At 50.4% G+C, this 15,750-nt stretch overlaps 2 protein-coding genes across 2 annotated transcripts; one reads left to right on the top strand and one right to left on the bottom strand.

The window, feature by feature from the left end:
• Positions 1-3,902: 3,902 nt before the first annotated feature.
• On the bottom strand, positions 3,903-5,366 carry LOC135900758 (TNF receptor-associated factor 6-like). Its single transcript, XM_065430309.2, has one exon. It carries the CDS (start codon positions 5,364-5,366, stop codon positions 3,903-3,905), a length of 1,464 nt encoding a protein of 487 aa, XP_065286381.1.
• A 6,780-nt stretch (positions 5,367-12,146) lies between these two features.
• LOC135900759 (uncharacterized) lies at positions 12,147-15,386 on the top strand. Its single transcript, XM_065430310.2, has 2 exons — positions 12,147-12,289; positions 12,538-15,386. The coding sequence occupies exon 2, from the start codon at positions 12,712-12,714 to the stop codon at positions 14,113-14,115; it is 1,404 nt and encodes a 467-aa protein (XP_065286382.1). The 5' UTR covers positions 12,147-12,289; positions 12,538-12,711; the 3' UTR covers positions 14,116-15,386.
• Positions 15,387-15,750: the final 364 nt, after the last annotated feature.

The following is a 15,750-nucleotide window of genomic DNA, read 5'->3' as shown; positions in this document are numbered from 1 at the left end:
GTGGCGAACCACAGGTTTCAATTGCCTTCTTTTCGTATTTGCGCTGTTGTGTTTCGGTAAATGAGCTTGAAACTTGCGAATTGAGTTGCCTATTTCGATTTTCTGAATACAAGTAGTTTTACCGACAAAACATATATTATCTAGGTCCGAGTAGATGCCATCAAAGTTCATGACGTCACAGCAAGCTGGTGCGAGAACTTCAAGGCGGCGGCGCCACTTGTCTCATTTTCCCGCCTTTTCTCGCTTACCAATACTTTTTTCACGGAAAGAGAGGCCTTGCTGGAAGAAAGGCAAAGAGCTCGACTGTCTTTTTTTTTTTATAGGCCCTCTTAAACAGTGCATTATGAACTACAAGAAGCCCTTGGTTATTTAAACCACAACATTCTTTTCAAGAAAGTGTACAGCTATCGCGCAGGTGGTGTAGCTTATTCTTTGCTTGAGACATACTTGACTGATCGCCAGCAATGCGTCACGGCTAGCCCGTGACACAGTGTCACGTTTCCTCTTTTTTAAAAATGGGACATAATGAGTTTCAAAGGGAACTCTCCTTGGATCATTTCTTTTTAATGTGTACGTAACCGTTGCTCTAAAGGCAAATGAGGATACTTCCGTAATGATGTACGCAGATGACAAGTCTATTGGCATGAGGCCGTGAGAAACATTCTTTCGAAACATTCCCGCTTCTGTGCACGACGGCGTTCTTGTTCTTCCGCAGCCCTCACCGCACGCGGCCTACTTACCGCACGGGGGGGAGGGAACTGAGATAAGGTCACGTGGTTTGCCTATAGAGCCCGTTACGCCAAACCGCAATCCATACTGAACGGTGTCTATTCCGGTTTTACTTTTTTATTACGATATTTTTAAAACTCACAATGCGTCTGGACACTTCTCGCGATTAAACGCAGCTGGGGCATACCCTGCGATACGATTTTGTTTTATGCTTTAGCTCTTGTAGCCCTGAGGTGGCCGCCATATTTTTTGTCTATATACGCACACAAACCGCCAGAACCTATCGTATAACAGCTCGGCTGTAAAACTTATTTTATCTAAGGACCTTAGTCCCAGCCAGATACGGCACATCCCGTAGACATATGGGCACCCAGCGGGACCCGTTGGAAACGTGCACAATCCAGAAGCACTGGGATTCCAAGCGGGTGGAAGCTTTAACTGGCCAAGTCCACACAAGCAGGAGATTGATGGAAGCAGAATCGTTACAGGCATACGTACAATATAGATATGGGGGTTTTAATGAAGAGGGAAAAGGTTAAGGAAAGACAGGCAAAACGCTAGACGGCAATAGATGTAGCAAAACATGATTACAAGCAGGCTATAGAAGACTATTTGTCGCCGCCTCGTTTCGAACGGGATGTGAACAGACATAATCATCAGCCTGGCTACGCCCACTGCAGGGTAAAGGCCTCTGCCATACTTCTCCAACTACCCCGGTCACGTGCTAATTGTGGCCATGTTGCCCCTGCAAACTTCTTAACCTCATCCACCCACTTAACTTTATGCCGCCCCCTGCTACGCTTCCCTTCTCTTGGAATCCAGTCCGTAACCCTTAATGACCATCGGTTATCGTCCCTCCTCATTAGATGCCCTGCCCATACCCATTTATTTTTCTTGATTTCTACTACGATGTCATTAACTCGCATTTGTTCCCTCGCCCAATCTACTCTTTTCTTATCCCTTAACGTTACACCCATCATTCTTCTTTCCATAGCTCATTGCGTCGTTCTCAAATTAGGTAAAACCCTTTTCGTAAGGCTCCAGGTTTCTGCCCCATACGTGAGTACTGGTAAGACACAGCTGTTATACACTTTTCTCTAGAAGGATAATGGCAACCTGCTGTTCATGATATGAGAATGCCTGCCAAACGCACCCCAGCCGGCCCATTTTTCTGATTATTTCAGTTTCATGATCCGGATCCGCGGTCACTAACTGCCCTAAGTAGATGTATTCCCTTACCATTTCCAGTGCCTCGCTACCTATTGTAACAGACATCGACTTCTCCAAAAACATTTTTTTTTCGTATAAGGGAGTTGAACATTGTTGAAGGCTACCAGGGTGCCTGCATACTCCCACCCTCAAAGGGTCGAGGGGGAGCATATGCTAGGGGCCGTAACTTCATGAGTGGCGATGCAGTGTTCAGTGAAGAAAGGCTCAAGGGGTAAACCTTCAGAAGAGTTAACTGCTGGGCTAGTTGGTGGTCTTGGCATACGTACAATATAGATATGGGGGTTTTAATGAAGAGGGAAAAGGTTAAGGAGAGACAGGCAAAACGCTAGACGGCAATAGATGTAGCAAAACATGATTATAAGCAGGCTATAGGAGACTATTTGTCGCCGCCTCGTTTCGAAGGGGATGTGAACAGACATCATAGTTGGTGGGCTAGCTGGTGGCTGTATATCTCGAGTGCTTTCACCCTCATTAAACAGTTGAAGTAGCGCCCGTGGTGTCGTCGTCTTTCTTGTGTGTGTTGTTTTTTTGGCGCAAAATCTTTTCAGCATGGTAAACCTTCATGGCTTCGATCTTGAGTCGAGCAGGTGTAGGTGTGCTCTATGATAACGCGATAATATCGAGCGATTCCTACGACATGAAACGCGGTGCAAGCCGTTGAGGCTGCTCAATCAGTGTATACGACTAAGTTCTAATGAAAAAAAAAATAATGTAAGGCAGTGGACGCTGGATGAACAATCACATCGCATAACCGAAGCGAGGCTCAGTAACAACAACGTAAATAAGAGATTGCATGTACGGATAGCAATAATCATCCCCGTCATCATCATCAATTTATTTTATTTTGTCTAGACGACAGAGGCTCCTTCCAGCGATATCTAAGTACCCTTGTCCAGGGCCCCTTAACCCCCGTCCTTTTCCTAATTTCGCATCAATCACCCCTTTACCATCTTCGACAACGCTTCTCTTCCGCCTTTGCACGAAATATGGAATGGTAATAGATCACCGGTTATCTGCCTACGCATTACGTACCTGACCAGCTCGAGTTGTTCTTGCGCAATGACAACTTCATATCATTTCCTGTTCCCTCTCCAATGCGCCATGCCGTCTTCCTGTTTCTTAAAGGGACACTAAAGGGAAACAATAAATCAGTTTACACTAACAAAGCATTGTTTGAGAACCCTGCAGGCAGTCATTTCAAGAAAATAGTTTGAATATTAGACGAGAAAATGAAGGTCAAAGTATCAGTGTTTGAATTTCGCGCCGAAACGCCAGAGCCGGTACGTCAGCGTGACGTCAGGGATTCCAAAGTTTGTTTTCGCATTTAGGCCGCGTTGGCTGAATAAAGGTTCCCGAAACTTGGCATGTTTAATATTTGGTTCCTTTAGAACACAACGTACTCAATTTGTACCGCTATATATAATTAGTAGGCCCTAGAAGATGCCATCAAAATCCATGACGTCACAGCCCCCAGGTGCGTGAACTTAAGTAGGCGTCGCCACCCGTATTTCGTTCTTGCGCCTTTTCTGGCTTACCAAATGTCTTATCGTTGTAAGAGTGGTGTTTTTGGTGTTGTAGAACGGTGATTTACTGATGCAGAAGAAATCACTTTTCACTTTAGTGTCCCTTTAACGTTAATACTACCATAGTGGGTCCACTTGTTGCGCCGACCTTAGCAGCTGAATCATTCTATGCGAAATAAAACTATGCTGGACTAGTTTGTTTATAATGCTTCGAAAAAAGATAATGCGCAAGACGGACAAGAACGAGAGGACTGAATCACGGACCAGCGCACCCTTTAATGACATGCAAGTTTCTTCCCCATATTTAAGTACCGGCAGATCTGAAATGATTGTGCGCACTTTTCGTTCCAAGGACAGCGAGTAGCAATCAACAAAAGCATACACTGGCTGCATTCAACTCGGTGAACACGCGTGTTCCGATTAACGCACAAATTCGTACTCAACACGGAGACCATTGTTCGATGTGAAACCACCGCGTTCCAATGACCCAATGCTCACACGGTGACTCGACGTCTGGTAGGGGACTTCATCCTGGGGATAGACATCGTCTGTTGTGCGCTCTTCCCAGGTAAATTGTTCGCCTAAGGTGAGGTTCTTGGATTCGTCGGTGGGATGAATGATGTGCACCCTGAGCTTCACGTTCACGGGCCAGTCTACGAATTCGTCGTACAAACCTTCCCGCACAAACGCCTGCAGTCGGAGCTCATCAGTACAAGAATCGAGGCTCAGCTCGATGAAAAGACGGTATCCATAAAAATATGCGCTTGGACTAACGTGCTTGATGCAACCACGATCGGTCAACCTGGACCGGAACATTTCCCAGTTTCTTATAGTGCACTCACGTGACTCTGACACGTCCAGGGCGTCGTTTGTGACTGCGAGAGACGAGAGAGCCAGCATTTTGAGGAGCTTAGCCGCATCCTTTCCCGACAGGGCTTCCTTCTTCATGAGCTTCTCTCGACACTTCGTGATCTTTCGACTTACGTCGGAGATCAACCGAGACCGGGCCGACGAGAAAGGAGCGGTTCGCCCGTTGTTTTGTGCTTCGGTCGATGTTTGGTCTGCGACTTCACGGTTGACCGATTCCGCTTTCCGGTTGCACTCCTGGGCGACGGCCGCAACTGTCGAGCGCTCCCTCTCAGCAAGGGCTTCCCCGATCTGCGAACCCACTCTGGGCCAGTGTTCAGCCAACAGAGCCCCGGTCTCGACTCGACTAGTCTCAGTGGCGCTTTCGATGGCGCCCCTCGCGGTCTGGTTCAAGATGGCGGACAGCTCCGCTATCGAGTCGTCTCTGAAGGAGGGAAGACGCTCCTGGAACGACTCCAGCTTCGACTCGATGGAAGTACACTTTTCCGAGATCCCTCTCAGGGCCTCCCTCACCTCCAGCGCGGCATTGACAAAGTTGTCGTCGAGCGCCGGCTGCCCAGGAAGGTTGGGCGGCGCACGGCAGGACTCCAGGTGGTCGGCCATTTCCAGGTGCGGCACCCTGCCGCAGCACCTGGGACAGCTCACGACGTGGAAGCGGCAAACGTTGAAGTGCCCCAGCATCACCGAAGCAGCGCCCTCGGCGCTGCAGCCGTTGTCAGCGTTCCAGCAGCGCACCTTGCGGCTCAGAAGACTGTCCTTTCTGATACGGGACGACCAAACGACGTCCTCCTCTTGGAATGTTTCCTTGTCCAGCGGACAGCGGTCGCTCCCGCTTGCACGTCCTCTGTAGCACAGCTCGCACAGCAGGTGACGGCAGGGAAGCGTTGCCGTCGCCGGCGGCACCAGTCCGCAGGCGCTGCACACTCTGGTCGACGGGAAAGCGGGCACGAACGAAGTCGGCCGCCAGTCGAGGCTGCAACCGAAGCCGAACACCGTCTGCGTGCTGGCGCGGGCCATGATCGCCGGATGAACACCTTCGGAAGCGTACCGCGCAGCCTTCGCCCACACAGTACAGCGTCGGGTTTCCAGAAGGGGGCGAGTTATGAATCGCTACCCCCACAATGGCAGGGCCGGTTTTTTTATCGCCACGGAGAGCCGACGATAACACGCAGGTATGCGGAACAAAGGTTACACGAAGTGAGCCGTCGCGTCCAAAGAGTGATAACCCGACGGTGCTGTTTCAAGGGCTCACCATAAAGAAATATATTCCAACAAGAGGGGACACTCCCATAGAGCCCAGAGGCCGAATCGACTGTAGCACGCCGTTTTCCGTTTTGAGCGCCAGCTGGTACAACCATAGAGAAAGAAATTGTACAACCACGCCGGCTACGCTGATCGGGGCGACATTTTTTTTCTTTCGCTTCTACTGCTGAACAACGCGCGGCCTTGGCGCGGAATCGCTTCATTATATAGTAAAAATGATTGCGAACGTTCTTTACAAGCCCCCACCGAATCTGTGTCACGTGCAATTTCATAAAGAAAACGCAAAAAGTCTTCTGAAATGATGAAATGTTTGCTTTGCTCTATATAAATGCTCGTTCCGGGCTTGTGCATTCTTTCAAGGTTGTGGCACCAGGTAAGAAGCAGTCGTTGCCGTACGAAGCTCCACCGGATGTCATCAGCTGAAAAAAAAATTAAATTATGGGGTTTTTCGTGCCAAAACCACTTTCTGATTATGAGGCACGCCGTAGTGGAGGACTCCGGAAATTTCGACCACCTGGGGTTCTTTAACGTGCACCTAAATCTAAGTACACGGGTGTTTTCGCATTTCGCCCCCATCGAAATGCGGCCGCCGTGGCCGCGATTCGATCCCGCGACCTCGTGCTCAGCAGCCTAACACCATAGCCACTGAGCAACCACGGCGGGTGTCAGCTGAAAAAAAAGTAAATTACAAGCATGTGTCATTTTGGTATATTGACCTAACAGGAATATTGCTCGTAAAGGCGTAACGCGCGTATGTGGTGAACGAGCGGCATTACAGATAAATTCACTTTTACATACATTTAGTAGCAAATAGACTCCTCCCAAACAATGCCCTAAAATCTGGAGAAAATATCCGATTTTCAAGCATCCCTGCCTTCCCGGGCATTATTTCCTGCACTTTAAGAGCACAAATGCACGGGTGACTGCTGTTAAGAACGGCCAGCTGCAGTGCAAGTTTGCCAGCCATTTACGCCAGCGGGGGCAGCCTCATCTTGGAACGCCGCCGCCAACCTTTGGCCACGGCGTGACTAAGTCGACTTCGTGTCGGGAACAATACGCGCATCCTCCACTCTCCGTCGCTTCAGCTAGGATGCGTTTGACGAAGCAGGCTTTGTGCTGAAACCGCCACCGTTACGCTCGAGAGAGAGAGAGAGAGAGCCTCGTCGCCGTTGTGACTGAAGGAGTTCGACGAAGCAGGCTTTGTGCGCAACACGACAACGGCTCCCTGTTATGCTATGAGTGGGGGAGTTGCCGCGGGAACGCCGACGAAGGCCCCTTCCCACGCGCCGACCAAGACGCAAGACGATGTGCTACACGCGCGCGCTACCCGGATCGGCTCCGAGTTCTACGAAGCCCCTCTGACGTCGGCTCCGGACCATGCACCTGTACGTGTGTGTGTGTGCGCGCGTGTGTGTAGCCTGTCCCGGGGAGAGGGGGCCTGTTTACAATGACAGGACGAACGTTTTCCGTCTCCTTGGAATCAAGGGGAGGCCGAGTGCTTATAAACGGCTGTTGTGGGGATGTTCGATACACTTTTTCTTAAGCAGTCATGTTTGACTGAGACACTCTCTCAAGCAGTCGTGTTAGACTGACGTACTTTCTCTCGCAGTCATGCTAGACTGATGAATTGCATGTAAATACTGTAAATTAACCCATATTCCTCGTTCTCGATAAGAAGCAGTCCTTCCCTTCATCATGCAACGTCCTCAGCGTGGAAAGTTGGACGACGGCATGGGCCAGCTACCTTCGAATTCATGCCGGACTCCAATCTTGACAACGGATCACGAGCGATGGGATTGAGCCCCCAATCCTGACACTGCGCGTTTCCTAAACTTGGCCTCAGTCGATGCGATATATATATATATATATATATATATATATATATATATATATATATATATATATATATATATATATATGCCAAGTATATACACAGAAATGGCTACAACACAGGCTGTGTGTGAGCCAGACCATATTACACGCTCGCAGAATGCCTTCTAGTCGCACTCAAGACAGATTCGTGGGTGGAAAGCCTGTTTTCAGTTGCTCAGAGGACAGAAATGTCAAGTTCTTGAGCTCCTCGGCGTTATCTTTTACGAGCCCTACCGGCGCAAGCAACACACTCCCGTGTTATCACTCTCGGCAATCGGTGGTCGCGTTTTCGACAAGCGTGAATACCGAAATATGGTATATGTTGTTGCAGGGCCACAAAAAGCGTCACAAGCTTGTCCCACAAAAATTCAGTGCACGCCAAACCAACTCACCACGGCCGGCTTGCTTTTTGCTAACAGCTTCACGACCCCAGGCACGGCGAGCATGCCTCAAAAGTGTCCCAAAACTCTTCGAGATGAATTGCAGTAATTTTTCGGGTCAGAGAATGCGTCACGAACTTCACCCAGCATAAGATTCAGTACACGCGAAACTAACTGCGGCACACAGCCGAGCTGCTTTTCGCGAACTGCGCCACTACGCCGAGCGCGGCCACTGTGCTTGAAAAGTACCCCGAAAAGTAGCGAAATTAGTTACGATGTCTGGGGTAAGAGAAGGCGCCAAAACTTGTCAGGGTAAGATGCAGTACACGCGTAACTATACGTCACACGATCGAGGTGCTTTTCGTCCCCAAGCCAGCTGCGGCGAGCGTGCCCAAAAACTACCGAATGAAGTTATAATAATGCTTGGGCTCATAGAAAGCGTCGGAAATAACTCCCAGTACGAGTAATTAACTCAAATTAACTAGGCCTGGACGCGGAGTTGTTTTTCGATAACTGCGTTTTGTGCACTAAGCCTAAATGTGCTTGAAGTACTTCAAGCACAAGACTGTCAAACAAAATTCCTCACCTTTCTGTAGTGCAGCGGTGCCGTGTCGAAATGCAGACGGAACCCAAGAAAACGGCAAGAGCACCCCCCCCCCCCAAAAAAAAAAAGAAAAGAAAAGAAAACGGGCTACATAGTCAATTGAAGAATCGGTGGCTGTGTCGCACGATAGGGCGCCCCTACACGAGTTGAACGTGAACCTTAGGGCAAATATCATGGTTCGTCCATTTCCGCGGAATGTGCACCCCGTGCACAATGTAGGGAGGCGGGTCGCGAGAGCTAGGGCTTTGTTACGAGAGGCAAAGGATCAGGAGGAGGAGTCTGCGTTTGTTGACGCCGCATGGATTAATGGTAAAAATGCTTATTCGGTGGTGGTAGTAGATGGCAAAGGGAGCGTTAGAAATGCTGCTTCCATTTATACCAAAGATCCGGGGGTTGCTGAACAGGTGGCTATTGCTCTAGCACTAATTGATTCTAGAAGAGTTTTGGTGTTTAGCGACTCGCGATCTGCGATTACAGCCTTCTCGAGAGGACTTGTTGCGGAACCGGCTAACAGACTGCTGCAGGGTAGGGATATCACTTCGCATACCGTTACTTGGTTCCCGGCGCACATGGGGACAGTGGAGGGAGCCCCGCGTAGCCTCAACGAGGTGGCGCACAGGGAGGCACGAGGATTAGTGTGCCGTGTACTCCCTGAAGGGGCTGGATCTCCCGCTCCTGAGTACAGGGACCAACTGTTAACCTACAACGAAATCACCAAGCACTATTACTTAGGGCGCAGGGCATTCCCGTTGCCACATCCTAAATTAAATAGGCCGCAGGCGGTTACATACTGAAGACACGGACGTACCCTAACCCTGTCATCATAAATAAAATTAATCCGGACTGCGGGGTTTCAGTCTATTGTAGTAAGTGTGGGGGTTTGCTCGATTTACAACACATGCTGTGGCGCTGCTTGGCGTTGGCCGGTGATGGTTCTCGAGGTGAACAGTGGTGGCAGCGAATGCTGCACAGTGAAGTGCTGGCGGACCAGCTCAGGGCTGTCCAGAGGACCCGTGTGATAGCAGAGGGGCTCGGCCTCTCTGTACCGACGTGGGAGTGGCCCGCATCAGTCCCAGACTGATCCCTCAGGACCTAAATAAAGTTCTTCATACCATACCATACCAAAACAGACTGGTCGCCGAGCACGCGAGCTTCGCATGTGCAGCCGGTCTCGCTCGCTCCTGTGGCATGTCATGTCTGGCGCATGACGTATGCACGCGCGTCTGGCGGGCCGCTAACTTGTTGCTAGGCCACGGAAGAAAAATAAGTCGCCAAGTATATAAGTTAAATTACACGCAAAACTTTTAAAAATTTTAGTGGGAAAAATAAAAGTAAATAAAACGTTGTTCGTAAGTTCATTTCACATTCTTTTTTTTCTGATGCTCGCGTCAACTAGTTGACACCAGTAGAGTTTACTAGAATGGGGGAGTGGGGGGGGGGAGGGGGTATAGTTTAACGGAGGCCCCGGCAAGCGGCGAAAGTAAAGCAAAAAACGTTGAAATTTGCGGCGGCGCTGCAATCGCCTTCTTAAAGCTTCTCCTTTTTCCGATGTTCCGGCCAATCCAGTGCCTCGACGGCCCGTTGGAACCACGCCCACCGACGGTGCTTACGGCGGGGCCCAGCTGGCGTCTGCTCGACGCACCGTCGTCTACTCGACACACGGTCGTGCTTGTGCTTGTTTCGTCAATTTTTGTTCCTAGTATGTGCGAAAAAAAAAGAATACAATAAAATTACTGATTTGCCATGAATCGAGTTTCCTCGCTTCCGCCAAACGATGCCGTCTGCGCGATGTCTACGCGCTTGGATACCACCACTGCCACCTCGGCCTCGTACTATATGTGCAGTGTCGGCTCCGAACAAAGTGCGTCAGTATGGCAAAGTTGACGACTTGACTAGATTTGATCCGAAGCCGACGCTGACGTTGAACCCTCGTGTGCTTCGTGTGCGGGGCTGCGCAGTGTTCCGACGTGCACGTAAACGCGCGTTCTTACGAAGCTGGTAAATTTACGAAAGTGTTAGCGCTGATCATTGTGGTTATGTTGACGGATCAGCCTTGACGTTTATTAGTTGCCGCGACTGGGCTATGAAAAACAGCATAGTTTGGGGCTCCAGGCCTTGACGTCACCAACCTATGATTCTTTTACCGGGCTCCAAAATCGCAGTGTACGCACATCTGTCGATTTCGCCTTTGCTGCAATGTGGCCACCTGAACCTTAAAAAAGGAATTCAGCTGAAGGAGAAGCCACGGAGAAGCGATGAACGCTGGTACGACATAACGGCGAAACTTAGCGTACGGATGTTACGTAGCAAAGTTATCCGTCATAAGTTCGGCAGTGTCGGCAGCCACCAGTTCTTACAGAATTTTACAGCGAAGCTGCTAGCATCTATAGTTGGTCGGCGTTTTTCGTGTCCGGCGTCCGTTAGCAAAAACGTGAGCCATCGCTGGCTGCCTCGGCGACGGCAGCTTGCGGCGTGAGGAGTGACCTACCAAGCCTTTCGTATATAAATAACCAGCCTAGCAACTGATTTCATTGCTGTTGCGACAACGCTATGGGCGGCGGCGTGCTATCAAAATTACCATTACGCCCATTACACTAAATTATCATGACTGTCATTATTCTAAAGCAATAAATAGCTACGTAACCCCCTAAGTAGTTGTGGCAGTTTTAAAACGCTTCGCTGCACATCCAACTCCAACTCAGTTGGATGTGCAGGTCCCGGCCCTGCGATCAGTGATCGCAGGGCCGGAATGGCGAGTCAATTTTTTGTTTAATAGCGGCTGTCATAGCTATCTGTGCCTTCGACAGAGATCATATATGCGAAGGGAGCGCACGTTTAGTCGTCAGTTGGCGCCCAACGACATCGCCGACGAGCACCTTAGACGGTACCGGCTGTCGAGGGAGCATATATTGGGCCTAGATGTGCGGTGTTAAGGCCTGACATGCAATCGTGTGCAGCGGGATCACATACCATTCCGACGGAATTCCGGGTGCCGGTGGCCTTGCCCTGCGGCTATATGACCTATTTATTATGCAGTTTTTCTTTCGTTTTACCTTTCCTTAATTAGCATCAAAATGAAGCCATTCAGTCGCTTTGTAATTTGGTGACAGTGGTGGCGATGTTGCTACAGGTGGGTTCCGCCTGGAAGACCTGGTCGGCAATTGCTCCGCACGAGCGCCTCTTTCTGCGCTAAATATGTCACCATGCGTCCATCCATCCTGTTTGTCGCAGAAATGCGAGAAGAATGCGCGACGCTTCCACTGCCATCCTTTGAGCGCGGGAGTGGCGAACGGCTGAGCATGGTTGAGCTTGTCAGCGCTGTATAGCAGACGCCCGTAAAAGGAAGCTGTCGAATAGGGGTGTGCTGTGATTCGCTGTAAGAATACAGCCTCAATTACACATGCATGATGTGCGGTCATGATATCAGTTGACCGCGCATCTACCATTTCTTATCCTTTAGTCCGAGCTTTGCTTCCACCTCGCTCTCATACGAGGCTGTAAGTTAAATGCGCTGCCACTTCCGTTGAACTCTTATCTTAGACCTTTTTGGCTAAAAAATTGCGTACGAACGGCACAGCTTTCCGAATTCCGCCCAAGGTTTATACAAATTACCACCAACACACCGATAAAGCGGACCGTTCTTTATCTGATGGTGCATTTATGGTGCGCTGACGTAACACGAGCACAATCATTTAGTGAAGAGCAAACGAATCGTCCGACAAGATACCGCACTGGACGATCAGTGGGTTACATCAATCACTCGGTCATAGCGTCATAGCGCGTCTCGCCGTAAAGCCAGAGAACCGCAAGCCTAATATCAGGTGACCCGCCGTGGTTGCTCAGTGGCTATGGTGTTGGGCTGCTGAGCACGAGGTCGCGGGATCGAATCCCGGCCACGGCGGCCGCATTTCGATGGGGGTGAAATGCGAAAACACCCGTGTGCTTAGATTTAGGTGCACGTTAAAGAACCCCAGGTGGTCAAAATTTCCGGAGTCCCCCACTACGGCGTGCCTCATAATCAGAAAGTGGTTTTGGCACGTAAAACCCCAAATATTATTATTAATATCAGGTGCGCATCTTCAGGCGCGTCGTCACTTCTGTCTGTCACATTGCGTCCACGCGATGTTCTTTAAACGCCACAGCTGCACTGCAGTCGGTACAGTGACGATACAGCTTCGGCAAGATCTCAACCACAGATTCTAACGAGCAGGGACAAATATATCTTCCGCAACGGCGTCCACCCATGGCGTTCACCGCCAAGCATACCTTTTTCGGCTCCGGAAGCTGTCTCGACTGGCGGCTCACATCATTCGTGAACGCTTTCCCTCCGGACAGACTGTGCAGCTTCTGCAACCTCGTCGTTCCCACGCTGGCCACGTTGCCCTGCGAGCACACGGTCTGCAAGACGTGCTACGACCTCCGCCCACGCGACCGCTGCCTCCTAGATAAACAGCCCTTCCGGGAGGTGCACGTCACGTGGAAGACCTTCTGCAGGGACGACGTTCTTCGCCTCGAGGTACGCTGCTGGAACGCGCCACACGGCTGCGACTTCATGGGCGCCGTTCTCGCGATGCTGGAACACTTCGCCAGTGCCTGCGCCTACCACGCCGTGAACTGTCGCGCGTGCGCCCGAAAGGTCGTGCACGGGGACCTTTGGAGGCACCTCGAGTCCGGCTGCGCGTCGCACCGTTACGCCGAGCTAGAACCTCTGGGCGACAACCTCGCGAACACGTGCCCGGAAAACTCCGCTGAGCGAACGATTGTCGCGCTGAGCGGTCAGCGGCCTTTCTCCGAGACGGACCGCGCGACGCCGCCGGCGACAATAGCCGACGAAGCCGAAACCGCGCCACGACACGCGAATGCGGCCAGCCTACCGGCCGAGAGTCGAACCGCGCTCCCTGTGGACGACCGGGGAGAGATCGAGGATATTGCTACTGGAAGAAGCCAGAGCGCTGGACTTTTCCTCGAAAGAGAGTCGAAGTGGAGCTTGGAAGACGCGTTCGAGGTCGTAGAAGTGGCAGCTGGAGCGGCCCAGGCCGCAGTCCTTACCGCCCCAGGCTCCAATATCGATGCCTTCGGTGCAGTCGGGAGGACGGCGGTCGTCCCCGAAAACGCGCCGACTCGTTGGAGAACGTCGTCGACGCAGAAGGAAGTGGGGGTGGGCCTCCGACACGCAGCTGGTGTCGGTGCAACCGCCGGTGATCCGATAAGCGTTTCCGAGCCTTACGAATGGTGCATAGATGACGTGCCGTCCTTCATAGCTTTCCGGTTGAATTCGGATCGTCCGAGGCGTCTGTTCAGCGCAACGCGGTATTATTACGGCTACCGGATCGTGGCGGAGGTGGTTATCTCTCCCACGCATCCGTACAAAATTCGACTTAAGGCGTACGCGTTCGGCGGAGCTTTCGACGAGTTACTGACGTGGCCCGTGAATAGAACGCCGACGCTGCAGTTCGTTCATCCAAGCGATTGCAGCCGCGACTTCGTAATGAGCGAGACCACGCCATGGGGGAAGGACTTCACGAATGGTACCCCCCGAGGCGCCCTCTACACGTGGGCGGGCGCGATGTTCACAAGCATCGCCGACTTGAACGAGCGAGGCTGCATCGCGAACAGCAAACTTCGCTTCCGTTTCGATTTGGTGTAGCTGCAATCACTGCAAGGCGGTCGCAGCTGATAAACCGATGTTCCTTCCCTCGAATGGTGGCCGCTTATCAACGTTAGCACACTTTTGCTTTGCTTTGCTGTGGCCAACAATGTTCTTTTATTTTTACTTTCTTGGACGTACGCGGAGACGACCTAAACCTAGCGTTGAACTTAGAAAAAAATCTTAGCTCCAGAAGGCGAGGAAAACACAATGCGCTATACGCCCCCGACTGCTGGCACTAAAAATGTTTTACAGGTTAGGCTGTCAACATGCCCAAAATACAGCAGTCTTAAACCTCGTTTTTAACCGCTTTCCTCACCCTCCCAACTTCTTCCCAGAATGCAACTGGCGGTTACACTCCTTGTTTTATTTTACAGTGCTCGAAATAAGCGAAATTCTCGCTTTCGTTCCTGCCAGCGATACGTGCAACAAAAGTCATGATCTGCATCTTGCGAAGCATTTCGTTTTGCCATAACCTTATGCCAAGTATAGGTCTCTGCACTGTGGCGTTTCTTAGGCAATACAACAAGCGTATTTTGTTCGGTAAAAGCCGGAACACTTCACAACACAACGCTGATCGAAACAGTGGAACCACTTCTCGAAAAAGATTTAGATCACCAGGCTTTCCGCTGCAGAGTCTGCGGCTGCTCACCCAAGCTGTAAAGGACCAAGGTTATGTGCAAACACGGGAGAAACCTTAGAAGCGGTAGAGGTTCACAAGATGAGGGACGTCTGTGTCACACCCTTCGGTGTTTTATTACGGCGAAGCTTTCTTTGCCTTTCCCACTGCTGCTGCTGTCTGGCACACAGGGTCGGGGACTGGTTCAGAGCATGTGTATACATGACAGGAGCGCGGCAGAAAGAAAAGGTGACGTGAGAAACTCGTTTGGACTTTTGCACTGTGGATGGATGCTGTGAGTGTTCCCTTCGGAACGGGGTGGCTGGTTGCGCCACCAAGCTTTTGTTATTCTCTTGTCTGATGTCCTACATATGTTAAAAAAGAAAGAAAACAAAACAAGATGAATTCCCATAACCAAACTTTGTGAACCCCTATTGTGAACTTTGTTTCTGCGCGCCTCCGCTGTTCGACGTTTCCCTACTTCTGTTCGATCCAATCTTCCGATCACCGTTTACTAACTTCTACTACGGACATGCTTACTTGACCCCTGGTTCCGCTGAACCCAAGGGCTTCAAGAAGGCCAGCGATGCCTAAATTGACCGCTGGGCAGATATCTTCATTCTAATAAAACATGCTCCATCGTTTCTCTAGATTCACCGCAGTCAAGCACATGCTCCTTCTTCCTTCATATATCTCGCTTTATAAGTGCGTGTTATAAGACATCCTGATCTCGCTTCGAAAAGTAATGAGTTTCCCTTTGAGTTCTAATTTTTTTTTAAGATTTAGTTTTTTAAGTAGTTATTCATGGCAGGTTTTTTTTTGCATTGCCGCCACCCATGAGATTATCTTAGCCTCTCTGACTCTTCGCTTGACGTTCTTTGTTGCCATGTTGCTTACCATACTGGTCGCATAGTTGCTAGGAAATATCCTAGTTCTTTTACTCCAGTGTGAATCAATGTTTTTTTTTTCCTGTACAAGCACCTGAAGATAGCCTCAACCTTGCCAACGAGTGCCAC

Source organism: Dermacentor albipictus, chromosome 8 (genome assembly GCF_038994185.2).
Source record: "Dermacentor albipictus isolate Rhodes 1998 colony chromosome 8, USDA_Dalb.pri_finalv2, whole genome shotgun sequence".
NCBI lineage: Eukaryota > Metazoa > Arthropoda > Arachnida > Ixodida > Ixodidae > Dermacentor > Dermacentor albipictus.
This window is presented reverse-complemented; position numbering and strand designations above follow the sequence as displayed.

What these genes read in the sequence shown, in the direction of transcription:
- LOC135900759 (XM_065430310.2), top strand. Translation starts at nt 12,712, where the DNA reads ATGGCGTTCACCGCCAAGCATACCTTTTTCGGCTCCGGAAGCTGTCTC.
- LOC135900758 (XM_065430309.2), bottom strand. Translation starts at nt 5,366, where the DNA reads ATGGCCCGCGCCAGCACGCAGACGGTGTTCGGCTTCGGTTGCAGCCTC.